This window comes from Lissotriton vulgaris, chromosome 3_2, assembly GCF_964263255.1.
Source record: "Lissotriton vulgaris chromosome 3_2, aLisVul1.2, whole genome shotgun sequence".
NCBI lineage: Eukaryota > Metazoa > Chordata > Amphibia > Caudata > Salamandridae > Lissotriton > Lissotriton vulgaris.
This window is the reverse complement of record NC_141690.1, coordinates 248311099-248336832: the sequence shown is the minus strand read 5'-3', so window position 1 is coordinate 248336832 and position 25734 is coordinate 248311099. Positions and strand designations below refer to the sequence as shown.

Sequence of the window (25734 nt, the reverse complement as noted above, 5' to 3'; positions counted from 1 at the left end):
TTACGCTCAGGCGTTATTCCCTTAGGGCTCCAAATTCGCAACACTCCGGCTATTTTCACACAGGACCCCAAATACAGAACCAGCTTTAGCCATCTAGCGACCACCTGTTCCCGCCACTGGATGGTCCTGGGGATAGATACAGCCATAGAACACAGCCGATTGGAATTAAAAGAAATTGAGGAACTGGAAAAACTCATCCAAGCTGACACCACCCTCACTGATGCCAAAAGCCTCCGAGATAAAATCAACAGTACCATTGCCACCTTTAAAGTCAACAAAAAAGTCAACAAAATAGAAAAAGACATAAAAAATTACAAAGTTGAGAACACATACCCCTACCTCAACGAGGAATTCTACAATACCCAACAGAACCCTCCCAGAACACAAAACTGGGGACGATACAGAAACAATCAACGCGTCACGTTCTCTGTCTCCTCTAATAGCTCTGCAGACGACACAGACGCCACATACTCTGGACCACAGCCACTTTTACCACCTGGTTTTTTAGGACGCGGTCGAGGACGCGGCCAACAACCACCACCGCAGACTCGTCAAACCAGGGCCAAACAGTACCAACCCCCGGTCCCAGGCTACCGCCAAACCCGCAATCGATACTATCAATGGGGACAACCACAGTAACTAACAACCAGGACACAACCACTACTGCCATGTCCATCCCCATTTTCAATTTATCCGACCACATTCTCACTCCAGATGAAACTAGACTTCTATCTCGAGGTCTTTCATTTGTACCAACTGTTAGAACCAACTTCTTGGAGTTGCAATCTAACCTTCTAAAGTTCTTCAGAAGAATCCGGTTAAAGTACTTTTTTGCCGATAAACCAGATGCCAGAATGAATCAAATCTCTCCATTTCGGCTACCCTCTACTTTCAACCCCCCATCTAATCAAATGACACCTGAAATACAGGCGTTTGAACGGCTAGTCTTAAAGGAAGTAATGGACCTCAAAACCACACCACGTTTCATCCCTTATAATCTACCCTTGATTGAAAAAGAAGCTCTTAACTCCCTCCAAAATAATTCCGAGATTGTCATCAAACCCGCGGATAAAGGTGGGGGCATTGTCGTTCTAAACAAAACACAATACGACAAAGACGTTGAACGACAACTCACCAATAACGAACATTATCGTGTTCTCTCCAAAGATCCCCTACTAGACATCAGACAAAAGATTCTTTCTATTACTACAGCAGCCAGAGACAACAACATCATAACCAAGAAAGAGTTTGAGTACTTGAACAACCCACATCCCAGAACACCGGTCCTTTACGTCCTCCCCAAAATACATAAGGATGCAAGGAACCCCCCTGGACGCCCCATCGTGTCAGGATGCGGCTCCATTCTGGAACCCCTGGGGAAATATCTGGACTCAGTAATTAAGGAATTTGTACCTATCACAGACACCTACATATGTGATACTATGGACTTGATCAATACCATAGAAGATCAGCCCTTCGATCTGGACACCCAAATAATGGCAAGTCTGGACATCGAGTCCCTTTACACCAATATCCCTCATCGCGAAGGGCTCGAAGTAATCAAGAATCTTCTGGTTTCCAGACCTCAACCCACCAAGATCCCCACTGACTTCATCATGGACCTTCTACGTGTGGCCCTGCAAAACAACTACTTTTTTTTTTTTTTAAATATATTTTTATTGCAGAGTTATAAACCACAGGATACAATTAATCAGCCAGTACACCTGTGAGATCCCCCCGTCCAATAAGAATTCCCAGTCGTACACAGCCATTCAGCCCGCATCCCGGAGGCCGGGCGGCATATTATATCGCTCAAGAGGAACACATCACAGTGCACGTCCCATAGGGACCCTGGTTGAAAGATAGTTTTGCGTATCTGCTTTTACCCCCCCACCCACAACAACATTCCCGTCAGCCATCCCAGTGATAGTCAGTGATGTCGCCCTTGTCGGGACCTGCCCTAGGCGCTATGGGTCGTCACACCTGGCCGCTCTACCCAGCCATTCTACCCTCCACATAGTATCCACCGTCCCAGTAGATCCAAGGCCCTAACAAGCGACCATCTAATGGCTTCCGGCCCTCCCCAAACACCCTACAACCAACTCCCCCAAAGCCCCCCCTCCCCTGGCAACTGCTAAGGTGTGTGCCTCGTCCTGTCGAATTGGATGGGTCCACTACAGTGCGTGGTACTATACTTCTGTGTTCGCCCCGCGGTGTCCAGCGGCTTAGTTCTCGCCATCCTCATCCTCTACCAAAGAGTCACGCAAAGCCTGTACCACTAACTCCCATGCACGCGCCGCATCCAATGCCTTCTCATTCCCCAACTTTACAGCTTGCTTCATCCGGAGCACACTCTCGCAGTCAGACCACCGCAGCAGCTCATTCTTCCATCTACGCAGTGAGGGTCCCCCCCTGGACTTCCAATGCCACGATATTTCCCTCTGTGCCAATATCAGGCCCAGGTCTATGAATTTGCTTGTCACCCTGGTGTGCTTAGTATGCGGGAACCAGAGCAATAGGCACGCCGCCATGTCGAATTCCACCTCCCTGTCAGTCACTTCATTCAGAAGTTCCCCTACCTCCGCCCAATAGGTCCCCAGTTGTGGGCACCCCCAAAACAAGTGGTCCATGTCCGCTCCCGGGGACGAACACCGCGGGCAACAGGCATCCGGCACCTGAAAGTACCGCTGTAATTTCTCAGGAGTTAAATAGGCCCTATGGAGCACATAGAAATGCACCTGCTGAAAACGCGCGTTTCTAGTGCCCTTCCACGTGCGTCGCAGGATGTGACCCCATGCCGTATCCGGTATGGGCCGGCCGACGCTCACCTCCCATTTAGCCTTGAGCCCTTGGAGTGGTTCCAGCCCCTCGTTCAGCATCCTATTATGGAGGCACGTCACAGCTTTGAACGTACCAGCCACCATCACCACATATTGGCACGCCATAGTCGTCGTGGGTTCCAGGAGCCCCTCTTTCCAGTGCTTTTGTATGGCAGCCACTACTGCCGCGTGTAGGAGGAAGCCCCCAGCAGGCAGCCCGAACTGGTCCCGGAGCACTTCGAACGGCGCCAAAGCCCCATCTATGTACAAGTCGCCCACCACCTGCAGTCCCGCCTCCTCCCAATCCAGCAACGGGGACCAATCTCCTCCGTGCGGCAATGCCGTCAACATCCCGATCGGGATCTCCGGGGCATAAGGCCGCGATGCCCTCGCTCTCCGAAGGCTCCTTTGCCAGCACAGCCGGAGCGTCCGCTCTTCCATGGTGAGGGCCCGTAACTCGAGCCGCTGCTGCATGATGATGTAGGACAGCACGTGGCGTTGTATTCCCCGATCCCGGTCCTCCTCCGGGCCCCGGAACACCCTGGCCACGTTCTGTGTAAGGACCTGCAACTGCGCTGCAAGATAATACAGCTCGAGGTCGGGCACAGCCATGCCCCCTTCCAGCTTGGGGCGAAGTAGCGTGCTCAGGGCTACTCTACGGCGGCCATGCCCCCATAGAAAGCCAATTATCATTGACCGCAGTTCTCTAAACACCCCCTGGGGAATCCAGACAGGCAGCGTTCGGAAATAATAGAGGAAGCGGGGGAGCGCCACCATTTTCAACAGTGCTATCCTGCCCAGGACTGTCAGCGGGAGGGTTGACCAGAAAGACAAGCTGCCCCGCAGCGCCCGGACACAGCGGCCAATGTTGCCCTCCAATAGGTCCGCAGCCGCGTGGTAAATGCGGACACCCAAATAGGTGATGCAAGAGGGTTCCCATACCACACCCAAATCGCTGCTAGGGGCTGGCGATCCCGCTCGCAGCGGGAACACACAAGTCTTCGCCCAATTGACCTTAAGGCCCGACAGCCGGCCGAACTCAGACAACAGATCCATCGCTCCAACCAATGCCCCCGAGGTGTCAGCTAGGTACAGGAGCAAGTCATCCGCGTATAGCGATATATAATGCCACTGCCCGCCACTAACTATCCCCGCGTATCGGTCACCTGACCTCGCATGGACCGCCAAGGGTTCCATCGCCAGGGCAAACAATAGGGGGGAGAGAGAACATCCCTGTCGTGTTCCCCTGCTCACCGGGTACGCCGCAGACACCAGGCCGCCCAATCGTACTCTCGCCGTCGCTGAGGTATATAAGACCCTCGTCCACCTCCGAAACCCCTCGCCCATGCCAAACCTCTCTAGCACTCCATCCAGGAAAGGCCATTCCAAGCTATCAAAGGCCTTCTCGATGTCCACAGACAGAACCGCCGGTGCTGCCTCCCTGTCCAAGATGGCGTCCATTATTCCCACCAGGCGGCGGATATTCAGCGCCGTGCTCCTCGTGGGTATAAACCCGGCCTGGTCCCTGTGTACCAGGCCCGTCATATGCGGGGCCAGCCTGGTGGCCAGGATTCGGCTCAGGATCTTATAATCCACCGTCAGCATGGACAGCGGGCGATAAGACCTCACATCCGCGGCATCCCGGCCAGGCTTTGAGGAGCGGTACAAATAAGGCCTCCCGCATGGACCCAGGCAATGCCCCCGTCTCGAAGGCTTCCGTATACACCACCAGCAGCCTGGGCGCCAAGCTGTCCACATATTGTTAATAGAATTCAATTGGCAGTCCGTCCACCCCGGGCGTCTTGTTGCGGGCCATATGTTTGATGGCCACCCGTATTTCCGTGAGCGTGATCGGGCTACCCAGCTCCCTCACGTCTTCCTCGTCCAGGATCGGGAGCTGCCTCTCCCCCAGGTATTCCGCGATGTCCTGAACCCCCACTCCCGGCTGACTCCGGTATAGTTCCTCAAATACCCCCTAAATCGTTCCAATACCGCTGCCTGGGAGTACACCATCTCTCCCTGCGCATTATTAATGCTGAGAATCGGGCAGCCCCTAAGTTCCGGGTTAGCTAGTCTGGCCAAGAGGGTACCCACCTTGTCCCTTTCTGCGTGTGCCCTGATGATGTACTGCCTATAGTCATAGCACCTCAAACGTTCCGTCTCGGTGGCAACCACTTCCTTCGCCTCCAACAACTGGGCCTGTAGACCTGGCCTAGCCGGCCTGCGGCGCTCCAAGTCCCTCAAAGTTTCTTCCGCTTTCATTAGGTCATTCAGCACAGTCGTACGAGCATTTGAGAACCTACCCAAACACACCCCTCTCACCACCACTTTCATTGCATCCCATTCAGTAGACCTACTCGCAGCCGTGCCCTCATTCACTCCGAAATAACTATCAATGCCTTGCCGAACCGCATCGCTGAACACAGAATCCTCTAGCGTCTCCGGCCGAAGCCGCCATGTTGGTATCACTGAGCGCTCTCTCTGCCACTGAATGTGCACCAATAGGGGGTTATGATCGGATATAGTCCTAGCCAGGTACTCCGCATGGGTAATCAATGGGGCTAGGGATCCCCCGCAAAGCACCAAATCGATCCTGACATGTAGATCATGGAGAGCGGAATAAAAGGAATAATCCCTGGCTCCCCTGTGCCGCTCCCTCCAGACATCCAGCAACCCCCATCGTTCCTGCCAGTCCTTCCTGTGCGCGGCCAGCCTGCGCACCGGAGAGTCTACTAGGGGGGGATGGGACCTATCCAGAGCAACATCCGTAATCGAGTTGAAGTCCCCCCCTAACACTATCGGACCCGCCAGGAAAGAGGCCAAGGACCCCGAGAGACTATCAAAGTATCGGCCTTGGTCAGTGTTCGGTGCATAGACACAGCAGAAAACCACATCCCGTCCATATAACCTCCCCTCCACCGCCACAAACCTGCCATCCGGATCTACTACTTGATTCAGCACTTGAAAGGGTATCCCCGCCCTCACCCAGATCAACACCCCCCTGGCATACGCTGAGTAAGTGGTGCCAAACACCTGGCCCCGCCATCTTTTCTGCAAGGCAGCGCACTCTTTTTTGGTGAGATGAGTCTCCTGGAGCATAGCAATCTGAACCCCCCTGCGTACCAGATATGCATGCACTTTGTGACGTTTCACCATGGTCCGCAGCCCCCGGACATTCCATGTTAGGCATTTCAAGTTAGGTAATGTCCCCATTCCAACTTCGTACAGTCCGAATCAAATAACAAAGGTCCATGGCCCCCCCATTGCAGTTGCCCCCCCCCCCCCGAACATTCCCAAAACTGAAACACTTCCCAAACCCCACTCCCCAGGACAGAGCACACGAACCCAATGGCCGCCCCCATCCAAACCTTGAACCAACTTCTCACACTCTTACCCTGTGGTCTCCACCACAGTCGACCTTAAGGGCCCAAGGGGGGTGAGTCGCCGCCGACCCCAGCTAGCGGAGCCCGCACCCCGCACCTTCATCCCCTCCAAAGCACACAGCTCCCCCTCCCGGCAACCCGCCCTCCATCAACAGGATATCACCCTACCATGAAGTCCCGATCCAGTCCCAGTTCTATCTCAGCCGCAGAAAATACCATCCGATGTCTGTGGGGTTACTATCGGCCCCTTCGAGCTTTCCGCCTCTGAAAGTTCCTCTCCTGTTCTGCTGCCTTCCCCTCCCGAGTCCGTTTCTGCCCGTTCACTGTTCTGTTGCGACCCTGTGATGGCCGCCGTCGCTGCGAGCGCATCCCTCTTCTCCGCCGCCATTTGAGCCTCCCGTTTCTAACGCTGGCGCCTGTTGCGGGATCTGATGCGTTGTGACTGCCTCACCCGGGGCTGCTTGGGTTGGTCTCGCCTACTTTGATGTGATCTGTCCGTCCCCGCTCTATATGACTCGAGCCAGTGCCAAACTTCGTCCGGAGTCTGGAAAAAGTGCGTAGTGCCGTCCATAATGATCCGCAGCTTGGCTGGGTAGAGCAAGGAGTACTGGATGCCTTCCTCCCTGAGCTCCTTCTTCACAGCGAGGAACGATGCCCTGTTCTTCTGGACCGCTTGAGTGTAATCCGGGAAGATCGTTACCTTACTGTTCTCCACCTCATACGGGCCCGCCATCCTGGCCCGCTGGATGAGAAGATCCCGGTCCTTGTAGTGGAGGAGCCGCACCACCATCGGTCGGGGGGGACGGCCAAGCCCCGGCAGGCGAGCAGGCACCCGGTGAGCTCGCTCCAGAGTGAAAAAAGGAGTAAGCCCCTCCGGTGCCACCACAGTGCGGAACCAGTTCTCCATGTAGGCCACCGCATCCTCCCCCTCAATCCGTTCCGGCAGGCCTACGACCCGCACGTTGTTCCGTCTATTGCGGCCTTCGGCATCCTCCGCCCTCCGCTCCAGCGAGTCCAGCCGGGCCAATATGTCCGTGATCCTGTGCTCCGCGGTCACCACCGATGGCTTCAGGTCCAGCAACAGCTGGTCATGGTCCTTGACCCTGTCTGCCAGCTTCGCGTGATCCGCGCGTAGCAGCCCCAGGCCCGTGGCCACTTGGGCAATGTCATTGTGCAATGCTTCCTTAGTGGAGGTGATCGCATCAAGGATGGCATCCAAACGCCGGTTCAGCCGCTGTTCCTGATCAAGCTCCGGGGAGGGACTCTCACTCAGCCGAGTTGATGTCGCCGAGTCCCCCTCGCGACTCCCGGGCATCGGCCCTCCGATCGCCGCCATGCCAGGGTGCTGCGTCACAAGTCCAGTCGCCCGTTTTGCGATTACGTCCGTGGTTCCGTGCCGGTCTCCGGGCACCGGGCAGCGCAATGTCCCCGCCGACGCTCTCAGGAACAGTGGCCAGGTGGACGGGCTCCGTTCCGTCACCCCCCTCCGGCCTGAGGGGGGGGAAGGATGAGTCTCAGGGCGGTGGCCAACGAGGGTCCCCGAGCTCCTGGGTGAATCAGGTCAGCGTCCCCTGGTCTCAGGACACAGCACCGCCAATCCTAGTGCCTCGGGCAGCCGAGTGCAGGATCTCTTGCCACTCGGCGACAACTTGGCTCAGGGCTGAAGTTCGGGACCGTCCGACCTCCTCGCCGCCATTTTCTTCTCACCCTCGGTAACACCTCGGCCGCCTCTTCTCTCGATCTTCTCGGGGCCAGCAGTCCCCCAGCGACTCTCCGATTGCGCCCAGCTGTCCCCTTACACTTCAGAGGGCAGGAACGTCGTCTCCGGGTCGCCTAGGGTCCCGAAAACAGGAGAATTAGCGGGATTCCGCGCGGAGCTGCGAGCTCACGCCGCCAGCCCGATCGGCGTCCAAGCCACGCCCCCTGCAAAACAACTACTTCATGTACAAAAATATATACTACCTGCAAATCAAAGGAGTATCGATGGGCGCTTGTTTCGCCCCCAACTTTGCCATCCTATTTGTACATGATCTGGAAAAATCACTAATCCTAAACCCCATCAACCCATATCGGCCCCAAATCCATCTGTGGCGCCGATACATAGATGACATTTTATTGATCTGGAATGGAACAGATGATACCCTCCAACCCTTTATTGATTGGCTAAACTCCTCACAAGAACACCTCAAATTCACGAGTGAGTCCAAATCTAATGACCTACCATTCCTTGATGTCACTATCCATGCAGAAGAGGGGACCCTTGGAACATCTCTTTTCCGCAAGCCCACGGAACGTAACACCCTGTTACATTACACAAGTAACCATCCAAGAGGCCTACGCGATGGACTTCCCTTTGGCCAGTTCCTACGAATTCGCCGCAATTGTAAATGGCGCAAAGACTACTTCAGGGAGGCAGACGTCTTGGTTATAAAACTCGTTAATAGAGGCTACCCACGACGTCTGGTCACACAAGCAAAGAAACGAGCATGGTACAACCACTGCGAGGATTTATTGATGCCTAATCAAAACAAAAAGTCTATGACCAGAATCCCTTTTGTCTACGTTTTCAGCCCAGACAGCAACAAAGTGGCCAAAATAATCAAGGAAAATTGGCCTGTGCTACGATTTGATGAACAATTTCATGCACCACCTCTATTTTCATACCAAAGAGGCAACAACATCGCCAACCATCTTGTCCATGCTATTACCTGGCCAACCACCACAACTGAAAAACACACTATTACAGCTGCATGGGGACTGAACCCAGTCATTGGACATTTCAAATGCCAATCGTGTAGCGTCTGTGAGCTGACATTTAACACAAAAGAATTCATCTACAATGGACATATCCATCTACTCTCCCACCACTCGAACTGCAAAACACAAAATGTCATCTACGCCATCCGTTGTCCGTGTGACCTAATCTATATTGGGCAGACCACCCAAATGGTCAAACAACGGATAATACAACACAAGAGCAGAATTAACTGCAAAGTACTTACAGCTCCACTGGTCATACATTTCATGGAAAAATCACATACTGACACAGATCTCAGATGGATGGTCATTGAAAAACCCATACTACCCATCAGAGGGGGGAACATGGCCACTCTACTCAATAGAGCTGAATGTAAATGGATTGCACGAGTTGACTCTGTCAACCATGGGTTAAACACTCTTGATGAATGGACTAACACTATCACCGTTTAAGTCCACTGCCCTTCCAAATAGACTACTGCCATGTACTTAACTCTCTGGTTTCAAACCGTGTGTTCTGTTGGACCCCTACTACCTGTAATGTCCAATGTTTTCTTCCCCCGTGGATAGAGTTTATCATGTTGTCAAATAACCCACTGGTTTCAGACCAATTATCCAACTGGACACTAATTACTTGTACAGACACCCCTCCTCGCACTCATTATTGACCGATCCCACAATGTTTAATACTAATTTGATACTTTGAAATGTATATTGGATGTACTGTGTACTTTGTCACCACGACTTGTACAACCCCGACTCGCTTCCCTATCGAACTCTCCGATCCTAGTAGACCTCCCCGTTTACCGCGCCCTCCCTTTGCGTCCTGTATGTCAGTGTTGCCTCGACAACAATACGACACACCCTGAGTCTCTTCTATCTCGCCACTTCCTGTTTGCCAATGTTACCTCTGTAACATCGCGACACGCCCCCACCCCGCCTCCCGCGCTGACCGCACTCCGCCCCTAGCCTTTGACTTCCTCATTTATATGTAGGCTTCATACCTGCTTAGTTAGCTCCAGCATTAACTGCTCGTAGCCCCCACCAGAAGAGCCCCAATTGCCTTCCGCCGCCCTGATTCATTCAGGTAAGCCCAGTTCCCGCACACTCGGTGCGATCGGAGTACGTGGTTACTTAACTGTTTCTCACGCCACCGGCTCTCTTACTCCCAGTTCTTTTCCTCCCCGTAGGCGCAGCAAGTCCCGCACGCTGTTCAGATATATTCAACGATCAGGTAACTCCACTTAACCGTGGTTTTTCCATCTTGCCTACATTCTGAACTTGATTAGGTTTTCGTAACCCCCCACCCCCTTGCTCTCCAGCAGCTTTCGACTTCTGAGCGACCGCATGGACCTCAGCTACCAGCGCTCCCCTGCCTGAGTATCACTAAGTTTTCCCCTTTCTCCGCCATTTCTGCACTCCCTCATCACTCGATCCTACGTCGCACTAGTTTGTCGACCTCCTGACTCACCCGTACACTATTGCTTTAACTGCTAATATTTTTCCAAATTGTCCAACTATATCCTTTGACGTTGACACTCACCTTAGTCACCCCTAATCAACACTCCTACTACTCCCCACTCCGGCCCCCACCCCCACCCCCATCACGCCACATCCACATCTAGACTTTCACTGCTTTGATACTTATACCTGACCACCTTACCCACCTACCACCCACCCCCCTCCATGCCCCAGTCCTCGGTCCTCCGCTCAAATTGCCCTTCTTTCGCCCACAGCACTGATTCCATCGACAACCCTGTCCTGATGACGATCCCGACTAAAGGGGATCGAAACGCCGTCGACTTTACAGCTTGAATCATATGACGCATATCACGTTTCTGTGCTCCTGTTCAAATAATTTTGTTTTAAGTGATTACAACTTGTTTCTGTGGAGCCATTATTTGATGTAAATACTTCAGTTCATGCGTCGATCACGCTGTTCACCTTAGCACTTGCACCTTCACTATCACCAATTGTATATAGCACCTTGCACCAAGTGCCACTGGGTTGTCACATGATCTGCTCTGTACAGTGCTGTTTTAACTGTATTGTCATGTGAAAGACCATTCCCTTTTGCTTGTTGGTGAATAATACTGCCTTCTCTAAAAAAATTCAAGTGACTCCTTGTTTCTTCCTTTTTGTAATGCACATTGCATACATTGTTGAAACTGTCTTTACATGATACCTGTTGGGAATTGTTTCTGCTTACACGACACACCCATCCCAACGAGGTATATGGGTCTTCTCCTGTTGTTCTTACACATCAATGATTAGAGCGGCAGACCCTGATGCAGAGGTCTAGCCCCGGACCAGGGTTCAATTCCCCGCCTCGTGGGTCTTGGGCTCAAAAATGCCACAGACCTGATAATTCTCGCCTCGGTGCCTATTCTAATCATGGAGTCCCACTTTGCAACTCTGGGCAATAGCTTGCTTAATCTCCACAACGGCCCCCACAACGCGAAAGATGCCTGGCCTCCACCTTGGGGGTGCCCAGGAGTGGACGCCTCACAGGGAAAGCCAGGATGGGTTCCACAGCGGTATTCGTACAAGCGCCTTGAGACCCTTGCGGGTGAGTAGTGCGCTATACAAGTATCAATTTACATTTACATTTAATAAGTCTGCCACCAGGCCCACAGTGTATGTTATCCACAAGTGCAGATCCTGCAGGGGTACTATAGGTACTACACTACATGGCGCCACCAACATTGGTTTGGTACTTATTTAACAGTAGAATCGGTGTAGTTCAGTCGTGCTTATTCTCAGAGACCCCTACTCACATAATACCAGAGACGTATGGAGTGGGCAGGCACAAAATCTGACAACTGAGTAGGCGAAATATCCTATTTATTGGCTGTTGGTTTATCAAGCTTGAAGGACATTTTGTTCACAAAATTATGCAAAACACCTCATTTCATTTCCCAGGAAAGTTATTCTGTGTTTTTACAAGCAGTGATTGAAAGGGCTTTTGACCCGGTAAATACGCCATTACCTCTCTCAGACTAGGAGGAAGATGACAATGCAGTACATATTGCAGCCAATGTAAGACAAACGTGGTGGGGTGGCCGGAAGACGGTGCCCCAGCTTTGTCCGGCCTCGAAGGCCATGACTATATTTACCCTCCAAACACACAAAACATGGACAGAGGATCTAGGTGGTGAACTGAATGATACAGCATTGAAGTGGTCATTAAATACCCCTAAACAGTACCTTGAAATGTCAGGTTGAAAAAGATGCAATATCACATACTGTATTGGACTTACTGTTATTGTTGGATGAATATGCTAGAGGTCACTGATAAAGCCATCCTAATGCATGTTTTTGAGTTGCACTGGCATAACACAATACTGGACAAAGGTCACACACTGATTGGTAGAATTATAATGAATGTCCAGAAGACATGTCTGTTAGGGCTTACGACTCCAACTAAAAACAGCTGAGAGCAAATGTGCCGACCGGTCTCTATTGACCAAAAAGTAGACAGCCATGCAATGGAACTCAGACATTGCTGTATAGGTGATACAACCGTAGAAAGCGCTTGGCAAATATGTGGAGGTAGAGAACAAGGCCCTATTGACATATAAAATAAAGAGCAGGAATCCTAACCAGAATATCGTTTGATGTTGATATTCCCGAAAATGTCTGGCAGAAACTATCAACTACCATTAATGACCAAGGATGTGGGATGCTGAGCTTGTACCACATGCAATATGAAAACATCAAATAAATATGAACACTTGCTGCAGCTTACTACCAGATCATAACATCTACAAATCATGGCGAGGGGACAGGCAAGCAGTATTACCGGGGCACACAAATGCACAAAGAGCTTTGTGAATATGGAGTCGCTTTACTGTAGCACATTTTACTCTCAAACTATCAGTGTGGCTTTGTGCAGATGCAATCTCCTTTATCACAGGAGATCAAACTGTTCACTAAGATCGTATTTCGGAAAGCTAAATAATATATGATTGTCTCACAGACCTTTCAATGTTCTTGTTTTGAACCAAGTTGTGGTATGATCAAATTTATGCTTCACACTACCTGTACATCATATACCAGGCCTAATGGTTGTATGGTACAGAAAATTAATACCAATATTAAAAAACTGAACTTAGATTGTGTTTAGTGCTCAACTTCGAACATTAGCTTGATGGTGCTTGCTTATAGTTCATTAATCTAGATTTGGAAATTAGCAAAATGAGGTAAAGAACAACTTTTTGACTGTTAGGTTACTGTGGGAAGAGCCAGGTTTTCAGCTGTCTGAGGAAGCAAAAATAAGGAAAAGCCTCTTCAAGGTTATAGACGTGTACCCTGTCTTGACTGCCAACTGTTGTTTGGGTCCCTAATGCGGATTTTTTGGCAAAGGTAAACACGTATCATTTGTGTGTGCCATGACATAGGCCCGTCTCACGGATTGCAGTCTTTTTGGACCTGGAGAGGCACCCAAAGAGCGATCCTCCTAGTTTTGGAAGGCTACCGCCTTTACCAAGAAATAAGCAGAACAAGTGCAGTGGTGGCAGGATACAATGTGCTTAGCAGTAGTGAATAGGACCTATTTATGGAGTGTTACTTGTGTGAGGCATACATGCTCACTCACCTTTTTAAAAGTTCTGCTGCTGTGTGCTTAACTCCCCCTTGACCGGACATCGGGTAGGTGTGGACTACTGTGTTGCTCACTGCATTAGCTTCCTTGACCCCACTAAAGCCAACAAATATTAGTATATCTGTTTTTGACTCATCTAAATAATAGGAGACTGTGAAACTGTTTCCCAGGTGCATTCGGGTGAGTGGACAAGAAATATGGAAGAGACACAGACTCGCTATTAGTCAAAGGAGGCCATCCCATTTGGTAGACTTGAGGAAAATGGATATAGGACCAACTTTTCAAGGTAGCATACTATAGATGGTAGCCAAACCTATAGACCATGCCACTCTGATCCTACAGGCCAAAGTACCTGCCATCAAAAGAGTTCCAAGAGCATCAATTTAAATGGTGATGCTAAGTCTTAAGTATGAACCAAAAGTATGTCCACTGAGGAATAACAAAGGTGGATGTGAATAAAAACAAACATTTCAAGAAATGAGCCACTAGAGGTGAGCTGAACAAGGAAGAGTGGTTAGGAACACACACAAATAGAGACAACACAGCCAGTTACACTTTTAAAGTAGAAACTGCCAAACCCTATTGAGCAAAGGAAATGCAGTAAACGTCTGAAAAACTGGCCTCAATTGGGGTTAAGCCTGCAACTAAGCGTCAAATCTGTCCCAGAGACTAGCACAACCAGACTTAGTAGTCAGTTTTCAGGCAATCTTAATGACATGTGCCATCTTGGTGTGAGTCTGAAAACCTTTAATTATCCTGCTCTATCGCCAAATGTGTAGACGAAGCATTCACGGATTGGGATGAAGACACGTTCATCCTGCAGGTAAAGATCTGCTCAGCCCTGAAGAGGACCAGGAAGCCAAATACGAAGTTCCGATAGATCACTATACCAAATACTCAACATCTAGTCCAGGGAAATGAGAATCAGCTGGCGCACTATTATTGCACTCCTTTATTTGAATCCTCAAAATCAGTGGAATCCTGTAACAAACTGTGAGGCATCTCCCAAAGCCACATCATGGGAAAAGCAGGATGTAGAATAGAAGGCATTTTCAGCTTAGCAACTAGGCAGAAAGGTTAATGAAGCAAATTTTCAGCAGGGAGAAGACCACGCGTCCTACATTGGGTCGGGTTGCCTTTCTTTTTAATCTTTCATTGACAGACTAATCAAGACCTTTGCCCTCACAGCAAGCTGACACTTAGACAAGTCTGTGCTTTAGAACTCACTGCCACAAGAACAAGCTCTCCCAGCACAGGGCCCAGCAACTGATGTCCTTAACTGCAGAGAAAGTGGATGGCCCAAGTACCGCCCAAGATGACCTTCTGAGCACAACATAAGATAGATTTGAGAAATGTCTCGGGCTAGACAAGCCCTGCAGATCCAGGTACGGATATGTAGTTGTCGCTCCATCAGGGCCCATAGCCACACAAAGTCATCTCACCCAGATAAGCATCCCAGCCCAACAAGGGGGTGATAGTGACAATGGAGGTCTGGCTGCCGAGTTAAGAAAAGAAGGTCTGTTATCAGATTGGAGGGCCAGATTGGATCCAGAAGCTTATTCACCGAGCAGTAATTCTGCAGCGCTGCAACGTGATGCCATGTAACTCCCCACAGCGGCTCAGGCTGCCCAAGCAGGGACACTATCAGCATACATGTGTTGATGCCTTTTCCAGTTTTTATGCATCTACTAATACATGTCTGGAGCTCTCCTTCAGTTTTCTCCAGATTCTTCAAAATTCTGGTGACGCTTGTTCAGCACACAACAGCAAATGTCACCTCCTAAGGTGTCAGGGTTCAAACCCTCCTTATGTTGTTGCAAACACATGTCCCTGTTGGGCTCCAATGCCAGCTTCCGTGGTCCCTGCTTTGGCTCTGATCACAATTCCTAGATGTGACTCCTGTGACTTCATGCAGTCGAAGGCATTCAGGGAAGTCCATCAGTCAAGATCTACAAGGAATGAGCTTAAGATCTCCATGCGAGCACAGCGGCTCAGCAGCTGTTGGAAGTATTGCTGTCTGAAGCACCACTGAAGGGACCTAATACTCCAAAGGATATGTGGAACTGGAATGTATACACCCATCAATGCTAAAAAGCAGAGGACTTTCAGAAGTGTAACCGACAATGGAGCCTGAAACATCAGGATCAATCTCAAATGGTCAAGCTGCTCTAGGAAGGAGAAATCAGGCGATGCAGATGGGGCCATTGTGTGCTCCAAATGGTCAGTGAACCTTCCCTCACCACCCAGTCAACTTTTACCAAAATGTAACTTTAGTCATTTTTGTATCTCAAAAGAAGAATTCAAGTTCTAATGTTCCCCTGCTTTTTGGTCAGTAAACTCCTAAGTAGAAGTGTGAATGGAAACTAAGTTTTTCAGGGTTTGAGTAATCTGTATCAAAAGGCAAAAAATCATCAGTGCCTTATCACTGGGATCTTTATAAGACAATGCATTTGGAGTACTTCTGTGCTACTGCTAGGATGTCAGTGAAATATCTCAACTGGGATCGTTTTCAATATATTAGTTGTGTATAAGTTAGTGGAAGAATTTTAGGTGGCAGATCTCATATGTGGCAAGTTTTGGAACGTTAACTTGGTCAAACAAATGACACTGGCAATTCAGTTAGTGCAATTTCAGAAACATCAAAAGAGCATGATAAGCCCAATTTTTCTGTATAACCCCTTCGCTGCTCGGCACATTCCCCTGCTGTGCTGGGTGGAGGGGGGGCGCGCACAGCGCTCCCATGCTCATGACTAGCTCTTTAGAACGCTCAGCACAGCAGGGGAATTAGCCCAGCGTGCAAGCGTTCTAAAGGCCATGACGAGCTAAGCTCTTCAAAGAGCACCGGAGCACTGTAGCTCATGACGAGCCGAGCTCGTCATGAGCATGCAAGGTGATAAATAAGGAATAAACTCAAGAATAAACAACTACTTCTAGAAGGTAGTTCACATCACACAGCAAACTGAAATTCGGAAAGATCATAGGAGGACCAGAAGCAGTACCTCTGGCAGAAGTACAAATAAGTAACAAAGACTCACTTGTACAAGGCAGCGAATAACAGAGTGAGATTTCAGAACAGTAATAAGCCCTAATCAAGCTAAAACATTCACCCTCAGAGCATCATGGGGACCCTGAAACACATCTTGTATGTGTCCTACAGAGCAAGTAATCGTTCACAATAAAGTGCCCAAAATAATGTGCCTATTAATGGCAATTATTCAATTTCCAGTCCCTCAACTGCACTTGTCAACCAAGGTGATTCCTTCACCAACTGAGTAACTATAGAGTACACTGTCAAAAACATCACCCACCTTTATGCTTCCACCAATTAGATCAGGAGGCTCCTCATCCATCTCCAATGCAACATTAATTGAAGCAAACGGGCGACTTGCCATCTGCTGCATCTCACGAAGAAGTTGCTAATAAAACAAAATGTATGCAGAATCATGCTTAAACTGTTCTTATTTGATGCAAGAGCAAGTAACACCACACATAACTTAGGTAACATTTTCTATGGCATGTCTCCAACTTGCAGAATTATTATATGAAATACCTTCAAGGCGCAGACTGCATATGTGAAGCTTTGCACAGCCATGGAGGAGGTAGCAGGGAGGGGTCACAGCGCCTCTACAGTGATCGCATCATGCAATCAACAAACTGGCACCTCCATTGTCCTCACCCACATTTACCAAGTTTCTTCAGCCCGACAGATCAAATGTGCTGCTAACATTCGGATCACCATATTATTTTCTTTAAGCCAACTTAACAATTGGTACTGATTTATGAGTGTTTCATGTGTTTCATATGTCCAATTAAAGGATAAGTAATAAAAGCAAGGTACTCACCGTCTGTATTAATGTTTTTGATGGATGTTGTATCTTCCTGCAGATTCTTCACCTTATGACTCACTCAACCCTCAGATTGAATCTAGATTTTATTTTTGGCTAGCATCAGCTCTAGCATGGTCAGGATATGCCGCGAGGCTTTACCTGCCCAAGCTATGATGACAGGAGACCTAAACAGCCAGTTGGCATCGGTTTTAGGTGCTTTTTCCACACTGCATGAAAGCAGGTGAAAAGGGAGCGAGAGAGCGTAAATGGCAGCAACAATAAAAATTGACAACACTTTAAATACTATAGGATCTTATTAGTACATGCACTAACGAGGGATGGGGAGGTGAGGAATCGGTATATTATATTATATATAAATATATATACACACACACACACACACACACACACACACACACACACACACACACACACACGTACACACACATATATATATATATATATGAATGAATCAATGTCCACACTTTTTTTTTAACTTGTATGCCATTTCTGCTTTTGATGCATACTTCATCCCACAGGTTCTTATGAATGGGTCCCAAAGCAATGCCCTTAGGAAAATGGAATGGAGTATTGACAATCAAGCAAGTCATGCAGTGCAACCATGGTAAAGTAACCATCACTGTAAGCCTAAATAGTGAGGCAATAATGCTCAGCAAAAGTATGTAAGGCTGAGAGGATCACGACTCACAAATTGTATCTGTTGGGACACCCTACTAATGGCTGCAGTGGACATGAATGTCAGCCATATGGTCTTTGTCGTCCCCGAGAGATAAGATAATAATACCAAAAGTAAGCCAACATAAGATCATGGGCATCGTTAGCACTACCCTTCTTTGCTCCAGTGGAGACCGCAGGGAGCTGATCGCCCACTCTGTGTGTCTATCTATGCTGTAGTTATATAGCGTGCACAGAGCCAAAATGCAGCAGAGCACTGCACGGAGGCAAATACAAGAGTAAAGTCAGAGTGATAGAAGAGAGAAGTGGCTTGTTAACAGTCAATGAGTTATGATGTAGTGTTTTTTAAAGACTTGTATCTTCAACTCCTTCCTAAATTAAAGCAATGCTGGGGTGGTCTTGATGGATAGGAGATTATGCTCCATATCCCGAGGGCACAGATGGAAAGGGTCTGCTGCCTTTGGTTTGGTCTTTTTTTCACTTCTTAGTTTGCAATCTGAAGGCGTCCTGGCTGCAGGTGTGCTGAGACCCACTAGGACATGATGGCTTTATAAATGATGTAGCTGGTTTTGAAGATGGTGCGTACTGGCAAGGGGAGCCAATAGAGTTCAATCAGGATGGGGGTGATGTGATCATGCTTCTGCAGGTCTTCGATGAGATGTGCTGCAGCATGAGTATGCCCTTATGGGGAAAGCTGCAGCATGAGGATGCCCTTAAGAGGAAGACAGTGTGGAGTCTGGGAGGCCAGGGAGCAGAGCGTTATCACCATACAAAGGCAAATACAGCAGTTCTGAAGGTGTTTTCTAGAATGGTTTCACTTTTTGTAGAAGTGAGATCTTTGCTTTAAAAGTGAGGTTTTAGCTTTTTTAATCGATCTGGTTCTCAAGGGTAAATCAAAATTACTTGCCATTTGATGAAAGCTGTGGTTACTAATCGTCTAGGTTCATGTCATGTTGAGCCAGGTTTATAAAGTTTCTTGTGGGTGTTCTTGGCAGAAAACAGGAGTTCTATCTTGGTTGGGATGAGGTTCAGGTATGCACAGAAGATAGGTCAAAAAAGGTCTGTCATTTTGTAAGCTGGCAATACATTATGATTGCATACCTTAAGTCGAGTCTATGCAGTCACTCATGTTTGTGGGGTATGCAGAAGAGAAGGTGGACAACAGAGAACGGCTCACGTTAATGGCCCACACTTTTAGCATAAATGTAGGACAGGTGCAAAGCACCAGTTTATCTAAAAATGACCCTGGGAAAGGTGGTTGGACTGAATCACATGCAGTTCATCATCCCCATGGACAAAATAATTGTGGCCAAGAAAATAGTTATCATTAGAAAGAGACCCAGACAACTGTGCATTAGTTCAAATGGAGACACGAGGAACATTAAAAGCAAATTCAAATCCTGCAGTAGAATAATGAACAGATCCATAAGAGACCAGTAAAGCAAAGCTTTCAGAAAATGTGCCTTAATTGTCAGCATAAAGAAGGCTGTTCATGAAAGCAAGTAGCCTTTAACAGTAGTGACTGCAAAGCCCTGTTAGAACCATAAAACACCAGAAAGGTGGTACCAAAAAGGATGAAAACATGCCAGCTTATATCCCTCAACAAAAGTACGCCAATAGCCTGCATAATTATATTCCCTTTCGTGTTTGCTGACGGGTTAGATGATGTCTGCTACCATCTCCAAATCTCCACCCATGCAGACACAAAGTCAGATGACTGGGGTAGAGCATCCAACCCAACCACCATTCTGTGAAAGCAGGTCTGCACACTGCAGGAGACAATTGAGCACAGTGCTGATTTCCAAAGTATTGGGCATCAAATCATCCTCACCGAAACTGGGACCATCAGTTGGGCTTCATTACCCCCCCCCCCCCCCCCTCCCCCCCTTCCCTCACAAGCTTTCAGGACTCTCAGCAGACATTTAATCAGCAGGAATGCATTAAGCAGACATTGAGAATGACTGCAGTAGAAGACATTGATGTGGAAGCGCGTGGAAGAAAGCAGAGGACACTTCCATGGCTATGGCAAAGACATCCCTGCAAGGTCACACCAAACTGGAGCGGAATAGGACGTTACTTGGGCGCAAAGCTCTCACTCGTATTCCTGTAAGGAGATATCAGTCAGAGTGCTCGCGATCACAATGAGGGTGCCTGCAATAATGGGACTCAACTGAAGAAAATGCTACACTGCAGAACCACAGCTCTATCACTTACCACATTCAGACACAACAGCATCTTGAGAGTGGGTGAACGTGTACACACGTGTGTTTTTTTGAACAGTGGCTCCCGCCAAAGTCTCATGCACCCCCAACAAGCAGCACCAAAGAAGTTTATGGGGTAAAAAAAAACCAAAAAAAAAAAAACCAAGAACTGGGAACGCCAATACGTTTCACCTATACAAGGCCTATTGGTGTTCTCATGTTTTTTAAAAGATTTTGCACAGCAGTCATGGCTTTTCTTTCTGTTTACGTTAAGCCATGTTGCACAGCAGCCTGTGCTGCTGTGCAACATCTTGAAAAAACATTGACAATGCCAATAGGTCTCACTTAGGTCTGCATTAATTACAAGAGATCTTGCAAGTGCTGTGTAGACAACACCTTATAATTACAAGAGGTTTTACAAGTTTTTGCAAGCACAGGCAAAACCTAATGAAGAACCACTCCTTTAAAGAACTGATTTGGTAAAAAAGAAAACAACTTCAAAACAGCTGGAATTTAATGTGACCAGTACAGGGCAGACAAAAGCCATTTTCTTCTATATTCTGTTGATCTACATTTCATTTAAATTCACCTGAAAAGAATTTTTATGTTTTGTTTTAAAGTACTCTGCACTTTACAAAACGCGCTCCACAGGTTGATAAAAGAGTAAGATGCAGATGCAAAAATAGCAACAACAAACATCAAGCAACACCTGCCTTAAGTTATAAAGAAATCCCTAGTAAAGCAAATGGCGGCTGTTTCAGAGTTTCCTCGAATACAAAGTCGCTGTTATTCCCAACCACAGACAAAGCTGAAGATGAATACTTTAACCATGGTTTCCTATTGCCATTTAAATCTAATCCAGTCCAGCAGTTAGAGGGTCCCTTTCCACAACACGTTGTGATTACCATCAAAGTATTTTCAGTGGCAAAAAGGGACTGTAAACCACGGAACCATGTGCGCTTTACTGTTGTTGTATGTTTACTTAATGCGTGGTGCAAGCAACAACATGGCAGAAGGAGCTCTGGGTGCAAGCAATGACATTCAACGGGTGCGGGGTGAAGGGGAGACCATCAGAAAAAACGTGCACTCCTTTGGAGTGCTAGAACTCAACTAAAGAAGAATATATACATAGTAACTGGAGGAGCATGTGGACAGTGGAAGGACATCGGCTGCCGGCTGGAAACTGTACTTGGTCCATGCTTCAGGGAACAGCCGAACATCAGGAAGAGGAAAGATGAAGTGAGGACCAGCACCGATGACACCCTCAGCACCGCCGAACACCTACACTTCCAGATCCACACTGATCCCAACACCACCCTCAGAGGAAATCTCATCTACAGACCCCTCAGATCCCCGGCCTCAGTTCAGCGACTCCATCGCTGACTTCGACAGCACGCATGCCATTGCCTCCACAGACTACATCCTCCTTTGGAGACCTGAACTTCCACCTTGAAAACAACAACAACACCAACTACACCACCCTGATTGACAACCTCGGTCTCAGCCAGCTCGTCACAACACCCACCTACTCCGCCAGCTACACGCTTGACCCCATCTTCTCCACAAGCTCCAACGTCACCTTCAGCCATACCACCGAACTCCACTGGACCAACCATCGCTGCATCCACTTTACCTTTCTGAAACCCACCATGCACCACTGCACTCAACAGATCCCCGCCGCAACTGGAGCAAAATCGTCGAAGACCAGCTAAACAACACCCTCGCCCGAAACCCACCCGCCGACCGCAACCTCAGGCGTTGGATCGACGACTGCGCCAACCCTCTCGCCCCGATCAAGAAACCCGCCAACAGAGGCACCAACAAGAAAGCCTGCTGGTTCACCGCGGACCTTCAAGCAAACCTGCCTAAAAGTATAGAAGAAATGGCACCGTGAACAGACACCGGACAGCCACGCAGCCCACAAGAACATCATCTGCAGACACCATCACCTCATCAGAGCCACCAAAAGGGTCTCCTTCAAGGACTGTCTCAATAACAATGCACACAACAGCAAAGAGCTCTTCAACATTGTGAAGGAACTCTTCAACCCTACCTCCAACACCAACGGCATCTCACCATCGCAAGACCTGTGGGACTCCCTTGCCGCCTTCTTCCATCACAAGATTGCAGACATCCACAACAGCTACAACAAACTAACCACCCGACAGCCACTGACACTTCAGACCACACGGACACCACCCCCATCAAACCCTTGCTCACCTGGACCAACATAAACGACGACAACACCATCAAAATCATGAACACCATCCACTCCAGCTCTCAGTCAGACCCATGCCCACACCACATCTTCAACAAAGCTAGCGCCACCATCGCACCCCATCTCCGCAAGGCCATTAACATCTCCTTCGAGACCGCGACCTTCCCGGAGAGCTGGTAGCACGCCGAGATCAAAGCCTTACTCAAGAAACCCATGGCGGATCCGAGGGACCTCAAGAACTTCCAGCCCATCTCCCTGCACCCGTTTCCGGCGAAGGTCATCGAGAAAACGGTCTATCGACAGCTGACCTGCTATCTCGAGGAGAAAAACATCCTGGACCCATCCAAGTCCGGGTTCCGCAGCAACCACAGTTCCAAAACTGCCGTCATCGCCGCCACCGATGACATCAGGGCCCTGCTGGACAGTACCCCTGTGAGTCGGTAGGAGTCGTCGTGCGGCTCTGCGTACGTTGCTGGCATCATGGTCACCGAGATGACATCCCTGGAGCTAGTTAGACGCGCCCACGTCACTTCTGTGCACTATTTTCCGTGCCAGAAACGCAGAGCCATGCAAGATACTGACCACTGGTGTATTGAAACTAGGGCCCTAAAAGGGATGACCTTAACCCTAGAAATCAGTTCTCAGAACGGGGAGGATAGGTGGGGCGGGAAGGAATCTATCACAAACTAATGTTTCTTACAGATATATCGTTACCGAAGGTAAGTAACTTGTTCATCTGAAAGAAACACGTTAGTGATACATTCTTTATCTTAGAATAGATACCCCAGGAATACCAACCCCGGTGGTGGGTCTGCGAACTAAGATCACACCAGGAAGTCACGGAGAACAGAACGGCCAAAGAAGCAGTCTCTCCGGACTTGACTGTCAAGGCAATAATACTTAGTAAAAGTGTGCAGCGAGGCCCACGGGGCTACCTGACAGATGTCTTACAGGGGGACACCACGTTCCAATGCAGTAGTAGCTGCGGATGCCCTGGTAGAATGGGCACGCAACCCCACCAGAGGTTCCTTTTTAGCCAGAGAAAAACAGGCTTTGATACACAAGACAACACAGTGGGAGATAGTCCTCTTGTGTACATCCTGGCCTTTCTTGGCGTCTACGTAGCCAACAAAGAACTGGTCATCCACCTGGAACTGTTGTGTGCGTTGAGGTAAAAAGAAAGCGCACGTTTTGGGTCAAGACAGTGGAGCCTCTCGCCCTCTCTGGAAGGGTGTGGTGGTGTGAAGAAAGTGGGCAAGGTGATAGTTTGCCCAATGTGGAAGGCAGTAACAACCTTTGGCAAGGCTGGAAGGACGAGTGCAAAGCACAACCTTGTCCGGATGAACAGATAGAAAAGGAGGCTTACAGAAAAGAGCCTGGAGCTCACCCACGCGCCTAGTGAAGGTGATGGCAACCAGTAAAGCAGTCTTCAAAGTCAATAAACGAAGAGGAATGTTGTGAAGCGGCTCAAAAGGAGCGCACATCAGATAAGTAAGAACAAGATACAAGTCCCACTGCGGCATTACAAACGGAATAGGAGGGAAAAGGTAAGTAATGCCTTTGAGAAATCTAATAACAGGGGACTTGAAAAGAGAGCTGATCAGGGAGCCTGAGAAAGGCTGAAATCGCAGAAAGGTAGCCCTTAATAGTGCCCAGAGCAGAGTCCTGCTGGGCCAGAGAAAGAAGGAACAAAAGGACTTCTGAAAGAGGGGCAGAAAGGGGATCTATAGCCTTTGCTTTGCACCATGCCACAAATTTGTTTCACCTGCAGGCGTATACCGATTTAGTGGAGGGACGCCTGGCTGCCAGAATGATATCACAGACTTTAGGAGGCTAGTCAAATGGAATCAGCTGTCGCCGCTCAATCTCCACGCATGTAGGTGGAGGCTGGACAGGTTGTCCTCAGCCAGGCGTGGCAGCGTTTCGCCACTGTCGTGTAAATCGCTCTGCCCAGCGAGTTGGCGATATCAAGGCCACAACGAATTGTGAACTTGGCTGCCTCTCTCCCCTCAGCAATAGCTTGTGAGAGCACCGTCCGGGCCTCCTTCGGACACTGAGTGAGCATTTGCGCAAATATATCTCACACAGAGTGGGAATAACGGCCCAAGAAAGATGCGGTGTTCACAGACCGCAGCCCTTAACTGGTGGAAGTGAACATTTTCTGCCCAAACTGATCCAGTTTCTTGGATTCCCTGTCCGGTGGTGCGGAAGGAAATGTGCTTGGGGACGCAGAAGCTTGGACAACCAAGCTCTCAGTGTAGGGTGTTTGGAGCGGAAAATGGGGTCGTCCGGGGCCAGGCTATGGCATCGGGCCATGTTCCTATTCACATGAGCCCCTGTGTTGGGCCTGAACCAGGTGGCCAAAAGGATGTCTGAAAGTTCATCGTTAAACGGCAGCAGCGGCTCCATAGAGGAAGACGTCGGCCGAAGCACTTGTGTCAGGAGGTTAGTCCTGATGGCTACTGTAGGGAGCTCGAGGTGGAGAGCCACAGATTCCTTACGCAACACCACAGAATATGACCCACCCTCCTCAGTAGAAGGAGACAGTGCGCCAGGTTCTGGAGTATAATCCAGCTCATGTGCGTCCTCCAAATCCTCTTCCCAGTCTGGGTCTAACTCGCATTCGGGTCTGCAGACCCCTCCCAGTCCTCCCCAACCTGCTGGACAGGCAGAAAAGAGGAAGGCGGATGGAGAAAGGGATATAAATTCTCCATCAGCGTCGGAATCTGCGTCGACCGACACCATTTCGGCGCCGTCTCCATGTCGGGGTGGAAGCCAGGGACGGCGTCGGCTGGGGAGCCGGCCGACGTCGGTGGCGGTGCCGTAGACGTTTATGTACGGTGGAGGTTGTATGAGGCCACCAGACATCGGCTGGGATCTATGCATGGATCCATGGGGCTCTCACGGCGTTGAGACCGGAGTCGTCGACGTTGGAGCAGACGGTGAAGAGCAGCGAGGGCCCCCATTCGGGCCCGCAGAACCCGAAGGCATGATCGATGGGTAAAAAAGGAGACGCATGGCTGACAAAAAGTCCTGCAGCTGGGCCCGAGTCAACAATGGACCCGGGAAGGGTGGGTAGGCTTTAGGCAATTGCGCAGGCTCCACCGGAGCCGCGAGGTGGCACCACACGACCCTCAGCTGTGTCATGCGACAGGCTAGGGGAAGGCGAAGAGTGTCAACGCTTCTTCGACTTCTTGTGTTTCGACTTACCTGACTGAGTGCGAAGACTT

General features: G+C 49.3%; 1 protein-coding gene across 1 annotated transcript in view; it reads right to left on the bottom strand.

Annotated features, from left to right (window-relative positions):
* The window catches only part of ATRN (attractin), a 960574-nt gene that overhangs the window by 52297 nt on the left and 882543 nt on the right, over positions 1 to 25734 (bottom strand). Inside the window, exon 27 of the mRNA XM_086964304.1 lies at positions 16871 to 16978. Within this exon, the coding sequence (XP_086820430.1) occupies positions 16871 to 16978 (108 nt within the window). The remainder of the gene's footprint in view (positions 1 to 16870; positions 16979 to 25734) is intronic.